This window comes from Morus notabilis, unplaced genomic scaffold, assembly GCF_000414095.1.
Source record: "Morus notabilis unplaced genomic scaffold, ASM41409v2 Scaffold73, whole genome shotgun sequence".
NCBI classification, from domain to species: Eukaryota; Viridiplantae; Streptophyta; class Magnoliopsida; order Rosales; family Moraceae; genus Morus; species Morus notabilis.
In genome coordinates this window covers 571,037-576,704 of record NW_010358777.1, presented here as the reverse complement: position 1 = coordinate 576,704, position 5,668 = coordinate 571,037, and the positions used below count along the sequence as shown (strand labels likewise).

General features: G+C 35.3%; 1 protein-coding gene across 2 annotated transcripts; it reads left to right on the top strand.

Annotated features, from left to right (window-relative positions):
- Positions 1-815: 815 nt before the first annotated feature.
- On the top strand, positions 816-4,472 carry LOC21409131 (ACT domain-containing protein ACR4). 2 transcript variants are annotated; one of them, XM_010093324.2, is made up of 8 exons: positions 816-1,046; positions 1,781-1,853; positions 1,959-2,004; positions 2,113-2,227; positions 2,319-2,386; positions 2,485-3,075; positions 3,200-3,304; positions 3,779-4,472. In XM_010093324.2, exons 2-8 carry the CDS (start codon positions 1,789-1,791, stop codon positions 4,118-4,120), a joined length of 1,332 nt encoding a protein of 443 aa, XP_010091626.1. In that variant the 5' UTR covers positions 816-1,046; positions 1,781-1,788; the 3' UTR covers positions 4,121-4,472. The 2 variants fall into 2 exon arrangements, with proteins under 2 accessions (XP_010091626.1, XP_024018237.1); XM_024162469.1 differs by having other exon boundaries at positions 816-1,211.
- Positions 4,473-5,668: the final 1,196 nt, after the last annotated feature.

Here is a 5,668-nt window from a genome sequence, read left to right as displayed (position 1 = left end):
ATATTCTTCTGTTGAATTAATGATAACCGTTTATGTATTATAATAAGTTATTTATTGCACATGTATTGTTATTTCTTTTTGTGGATAGAAAAAATTGATATTTCCACTATGACATTTATTATTTAATATGTTTTAAGGTAAACTTTTTTTTTTTTTTTTTGCTGAAGTAATGTAAACACTTCCTTTATTTAAAGAGGATTGTTTTTTGTAATTATATATATAGGAAGAAGTTTTAGAAGGAAACTCGTATGTGAGGCATACAAAGAAACTTCCATTTGATTCAGTCAAATTTAATTATAAATGTCATGTTTCCTTTCTACCCCCATAAATTTCCTTTGTGTAAATGGGAAACTGATTTTTTTTTCTTTTTTTATATTAAATTCAAAAGGAAGTTTGAGAAGAGGAAACTATACAGTGTGGACAATAATCCCCTTTTTTTTTTTTTTTTTTTTTTTTGAGAATGACAAAAATTGATTGTCCTTTATACACTGGCCCACTCCGATAACATTGGACCAATGTGAAACAAAGTATTTCAACCCTACCGGCGCAAATTAGTCCACACCCATTTCATTACCCACACTTTTCGGCTGCTTACTAAAATACGCCGGGGTAGTTTTGGCGTCAGTCAATTTGCCCTCTTTTGGTAATTTCATTTTCTTCCCTCTTACTATTATTTTTTCAAAAAATTCCCGTTTAAATAGAAGCTGAAATTCGAAAAGCCAAAAAAAAAAAAAAACAGAGCACGTTATATATATATATAGAGAGAGAGAGAGAGAGAGAGAGGTGGGCTGTGGGTGTTTAGGGTACTTTCGAAACTTGCAGGTTTTGGAGTATCGTGTCGGGGGGACTGATCTGAATCTGATATATAGGAGGATCTTTTTTTTAATTAATTAATTATCTTTTTTGGGGTCCATATTTATATATATCTAATAAATGTTCTCTCTCTAGAGAATTACATAATCTTATATTTGTTTCCTTTTTTTTCTGAGAATTTATATTTGTTTCCTTAGAGAGAGAGAAATATCAAGAACGGGAAGGGCAATACTGTAAGAAAATCTCAAGTATTAATATATACATGCATGTATGTGTATATGTCATATATAAATATAACTAAATTTAAGCTTGAGCAGCCACTTTGATTTGTTTGAGTGAATCAAGAAAATTTTTAAGTACACCAGATTCTTGTGAATCTTCACGGCACTTGTTAATGGGTAGGTTTTTTTTTCTTTTTTTCTTTTTCCCTTTCTTCCTCTTCTTCTTCCTCGTGCTCTGTTCTTCGATTTCTGTTTCTGGGTTCTTCGAGTTTTCGTGATTTTCAGTGTACTTTCTCTCTCATCTTTTGTGGAATTAAGATTTGGGTCTTTGGGAGATTCGTGATCTTCTTCTGGCTTTTTTGTTTTTTTGTCCTCGAATTTTTCGACTTCCAAGTGTTCGCCAAAATGCTTTTCGTGCCTCAAAAAGTCTGTTTTCTTCCGTTTTGTTGTTCTATTTCCTTTGTTTGATTTCTGGATATTTTCGCATCAACTACCAATTCCAACTTTCATGGACGTAAACAGTTTTTTCGGTTACCGCTCTCTCTCTCTCTCTCTGATTTGTGCAATAAAGATGGAGTTTTACGTCTCCTTTTTATTCTTTTAGTGATTACCAGTATCTTTTTGCTGATTGGTTATGATGGTTCTGTATAAATGTCCTTTCTTCTCTTATTGGCCGTTTCTTATTCTTTTATTTTTCAATTTTTTTTTTCTAAGGTTTGTTTTTCTTTTTTCCTTTTCTCTTTCAGAGGTCAACATGAGCTTCTCGCAGGACATGGATGATGAATATGAGAAACTCATCCGAAGAATGAACCCACCCAGGTATAAAATAAGTCTCATCTTTTTCAATACAGACCTTGAATTTTTATGATTTTCATTCACACCGTTCTTGAGATTTTAAACGTCTTTTGTCTTCCTTCTTCTCAGGGTTGTAATTGATAATGATTCCTGTAAGAATGCTACAGTCATAAGGGTATGAACCTTTTTGCGTTCATTTTTCTATTCTTGATTTATAGTTTTTTTTTTTTTTTTTTTGAAGTTTGGAAAATAATTTGGTACTTTGTTATTTTCTGTGATGTAGGTTGATAGTGCGAATGAACATGGAATACTTCTGGAGGTTGTTCAAGTACTTACTGATCTTAATCTTATCATAACCAAGGCTTATATATCTTCTGATGGATGTTGGTTCATGGACGGTAAGAATAAGATTCTTTATATATTCTCTTTTTCTGGATATGTTCCACCTTTGAGATTGAAATATTGATTTGTGATTTGTTTCGGAATCAGTTTTTAATGTCACTGACCAAGATGGAAACAAGGTCACAGATGAAGGGGTTTTGGATTACATACAAAAGGTGTGTTTGATTTTTATTTTTCTGCAGTTTTTGCTCTACCTTAACGTCCCTATTATGGTAAAGTGCTTATATTGGTTTATACTTAAATTTTGCTTTAGTCGCTTGGTCCAGAATCTTGCTTCATGTCTTCGATGAGATCCGTTGGTGTTACACCATCGATGGACCACACTGCAATTGAGCTCACTGGGAGTGATAGGCCAGGACTGCTTTCTGAAGTATGTGCTGTGCTCACCCATCTCAAATGCAATGTGGTGAGTGCTGAGGTCTGGACACACAACACACGGGCAGCCTCCATTATGCACGTCACCGATGAGGAGACAGGTTCGGCAATTAGTGACCCCGAGAGGCTGTCCAGGATTAAGGAATTGCTATGCAATGTGCTCAAGGGAAGTAACAAATCCAGGGGAGCTAAAACCGTGGTCTCTCATGAAGTCACACACACTGAGAGAAGGCTTCACCAGATGATGTTTGCTGATAGGGACTACGAAAGGTTGGATGATGATGCCTTGGATGAAAGGCAAAGACCAAATGTTAGTGTTGTTAATTGGTACGACAAGGACTACTCAGTGGTTACTATTCGTAGCAAAGACAGACCGAAGCTTCTCTTTGATACGGTTTGCACTTTGACAGACATGAAGTATGTGGTTTTCCATGCGAATATTGATGCTGAGGGGCCAGAAGCTTATCAGGTATGTATCATTTCTGTCTTTTAGTACATTGACATGCTTGTATTTTTTGTGGTACTGACGTGCGTTAAATAGGGTCTACTTTGTAACAGTTTTTTGACTGATTATTTTATTCCTGTGTTTGTAGGAATATTACATCAGGCACGTAGATGGATCCCCTGTGAAATCAGAGGCAGAGAGGCAAAGAGTCATTCAGTGCCTTGAAGCAGCCATTGAGAGAAGAGTATCAGAGGTAAAAGCTTGTGATATATTCTAAAAATTTAAAGTTTGGAAACCTGTTCTTGAAAACTTTGCACTTGAACATATATATTGTTATTTGTCCGGCTAAAGGATTTAAGTCCGCAATACCTTCCGAGTTATGTAAAAGATCTATTGTACAGCTAATTGGACCAGTTTCTTTATGCACTGCAATAGTACGTTAACAGTAATCTTAGTGTTAGGCTACAAAAGCTTTCATCATATATTAAAACCGTGTTTTTAGACCCTTTTGAGGTATGTTCTAGTTACGTTCTGTTTTGATGTTACCTTCATTAGAAGCATGCTAGGGTGGTCCAGCTCACATAAAGGGTTCTTCCTGTTCGAAAACATCTCATGTAGAACAGCTGAAAAAGAAAAGTTCCAATGACAGTTGTTACTTTCTTTACTTTTTGTTCTGGAAAGGTTCCATTGATTCGTTATCTTATTATTCTGTTTGTTTCTTGTTCAGGGTTTGAAGTTAGAACTCTGTACGACCGACAGAGTCGGACTGCTGTCTGACGTCACTCGCATCTTTCGTGAAAATAGCCTCACTGTAACCCGAGCGGAGGTGACAACTAAAGGAGGGAAAGCCATGAACACGTTTTACGTTAGCGATGCGTCGGGGTATCCAGTTGATTCCAAGACAATAGATTCTATCAGGCAAGCAATTGGCCAGACCATACTTAAAGTGAAAGGCAGCCCTGAAGAGTTAAAGTCCGGTTCTCAAGAATCTCCCACCAGGTTCCTCTTTGGTGGCCTTTTCAAGTCGAGATCTTTCGTCAATTTCGGATTGGTTAGGTCCTATTCTTGAAGAAAAAACTGATCATAGCTAGCTCCCATTGTATATAGCACAACTTCTTCTTAGCTCTTGCATACCATTACTCGATCAGAAAATCTAGACCATTTTAGTGGATTTAACACTCTAGGAACACGGCCTTTGCTTGCTTAGCAAGGGAAACATAGGTTTTAAAATATGCTTAAAAATTCTCCCTTATTTTCTCCTGCTTGAAGCCCTTTATTTGTTAATGACTCCAACGTGACGCTGGAGTCATTTAAGCAAAGAAGGAAAAGAAGAAAAAGAAGAAGAAGAAGAAATTGAGGTGTATAGTGATCTTGAAACAATCAATGTCAACCTTTTGTACATAAATTTTCTTTTTCTCATCCATCCAGCGTTAATGTTTTATATGTGTATATGTATATAATATATATTATATTTTAGTGGTTCTATGGTAGGGTCTCTTACCGACAGTACACACGTTTTTAACGGTTGGCTCTAGTTAAAATCATATCAAAAAAATAAAAAAAATATACAATTTTTGATACGAATCTAATAGCTGAAAACATAGACTTATTAGTAGTTTGCTTTTTCAAGTCCTACCACAAGAATCTCATTTTTTTTCATTTTCTATTGTGAATGTCTCCGGTTCACATAGCACGGCACTGCTTTCTTTGGGTTATAGTAGCGAGGGCAGGTATTTGTGTTTGACCAAAGTGATAGTGTTTGAACTAAAGGTTCTTAACGAAGAAAATGGTCAAATCAGATATGTACGCTAAGATGCAAGCAATGATCCTATTATTGAGTGTGAAAGTTGGCGTTTAAATTAATTCTTTCTAGGTTGGTGAAGCTACCAACAATGACTAACCCATCCTCTCATGTTGACTGGCATAATTGGTGGCGGCTTCTGGTCTAATCTTTAGTATTTAACACTGAGCAATACTATTACACCTTGGCTTTTTTCACAACTATCATGCACCAACTGATGCAATCATTGTCCAAAGGTTAGTGGCTAAAAAATTGTTACGCCACTTGGGAGATGCAAGTTCATTTTATAAAGAAATTTGTGGGTTTTTTTTTTTTTTTTTATGGTCCTATAACGTATGATTTAAAAGTTGAGACGAAACAATGCATTTATTAAAAAGTTATATAGATATAGACTTGACAAAATAATTGTTACACAATACATACTTGGTACATTTCAATCTTTACATATTACATATGTGTGGACGTTTAGTGTTTTGTTATATTTATACCTTAACTTTTACATATTAGATGTGTCCTTTCGAATGACTTAAGAACATGCTTAAAAAATCTGTATCTATAAAATTAATGCCCGTCTTTAGTATGATCTTATCAATATTTGGATGGCCAACTTGTGACATGACATTGCTCTTGGATGGAGACAGGCACTTAGAGATATTAGTTTATGGTTTCCTTTGGTTTCTGAATCCATCTGGTCTTGTTGAACGCGGTGCCTAGTCTATAAATTACTTTTGTGCTCACTTTAGGAACAATTTTTGATCAGGGATTGAATTACGAATTCGTCTTTCAAACTGTGAAATTGTAGACTACATGCAAAAG